Here is a 1,490-nt window from a genome sequence, read left to right on the forward strand (position 1 = left end):
TACATAGCTAAGAAGATCAAGCCATATATCGGTTTGAATGAACATCATGTCAAAGACTCAAGAGACTTCGTAGAGAAGATAAGGGCCATCAATGTAAGAGAAGAAGATTTATTAGTCTCCTTTGATGTGAAGTCGTTATTCACGAAGGTCCCAATAGAAGACACGTTACAACTTATGAAACATATGCTGAACCCAGAAGAGATGAAATTGGCGGAATTATGTTTGAAGACCACGTATTTTCTTTTCAATGGAAAATATTACAAACAAATAGAAGGCGCAAGCATGGGATCTCCTCTAAGTCCACTAGCGGCAGAAGTTTTCATGGAAGACTTTGAAAAAAGAGCGTTAGCGTCAGCAAAGATGAAGCCAACTCACTGGTTCAGATATGTTGACGACACATTCGTCATTTGGCCCCATGGAAGAGAGCACCTAGATACATTCTTCAAATATATAGATGAATTTCATACAAACATCAAGTTTACTATGGAAATAGAAAAGGACGGAATACTCCCATTTCTGGATGTCAAGATAGAAAAAGCAAACGGAAGATTGGAACATACTGTCTACAGAAAGCCAACCCACACAGATAGATACTTGAACGCAGCTTCGCATCACCACCCGGCCCAAAAGAATACCCTGATTAGAACCCTGATGAATAGAGCTCTCCGTATTGCAGAACCAAAACATTTTAAAAAAGAAGAAAGGCACCTGAAAACAGCTTTAAGGAAAAATGGTTACGGCGATAATGAAATAAAGAAACAGTTTACAAAGGCAAAATCGAATCAAAGAAGAGATAAAGTAGATGAGAACCGGCCCAATAAGAAGAAAGTTATAATACCATATATAAAAGGAACAACGGAAAGGATAGCCAAAACCTTGAGAAAATTTGACATAGAAACGATTTTTACAACTGATCGAAAAATAGGCCAAATGTTAAGAAACCCCAAGGATAGTCTTCACCTCAGAACTCCTGGTATCTACAGTATCCCTTGTTCTTGTGGAAAAGAGTACATTGGACAAACCGGAAGATTAATACGTACCAGATTGAATGAGCACATGAACAACATCAAAAATGTGAACACGGAAAAATCAGCGGTAGCTGAACACTTCTACAGAACCAATCACGTCATCGAATTTGACAAGGCAAACGTCTTAGCAAGCATAGACAATTACCAACAGCGAGTTATAAGAGAAGCCATTGAAATTGTGAAGCAGCCACAGAATTTCAACAAAGAAGATGGATACAAATTAAGCAAGCTATGGCATTCCATCATTCCTCTAAGAAAGCCAAAAAAAGAAGAGACGCCAACCGATACCCGGAAAGAAGAGGTTGAAGTTACGCGGTCAGAATCATGGAAGACCCGGCTCCGGCCCCGGACAGTCCGGACGACCCAGGTATAAATATGGGGTCATTTAGAAGACATCCTCATTCTCAGACAGAACCCTGAGGAAGCTGGCAGTATGACTAGCGAAACGTCGGTAGAAGAAAG

The 1,490-nt window shown here is 40.0% G+C and overlaps 1 protein-coding gene across 1 annotated transcript; it reads left to right on the forward strand.

Moving 5' to 3' along the window:
* Positions 1–55: 55 nt before the first annotated feature.
* LOC128882340 (uncharacterized) lies at positions 56–1,343 on the forward strand (the record flags this gene model as incomplete). Its single annotated transcript, XM_054133924.1, has 1 exon — positions 56–1,343. A coding segment is annotated over one exon (1,288 nt), but the record flags the coding sequence as incomplete, so codon positions are not given.
* Positions 1,344–1,490: the final 147 nt, after the last annotated feature.

The sequence above is a fragment of the Hylaeus volcanicus genome, unplaced genomic scaffold, assembly GCF_026283585.1.
Source record: "Hylaeus volcanicus isolate JK05 unplaced genomic scaffold, UHH_iyHylVolc1.0_haploid 10766, whole genome shotgun sequence".
NCBI lineage: Eukaryota > Metazoa > Arthropoda > Insecta > Hymenoptera > Colletidae > Hylaeus > Hylaeus volcanicus.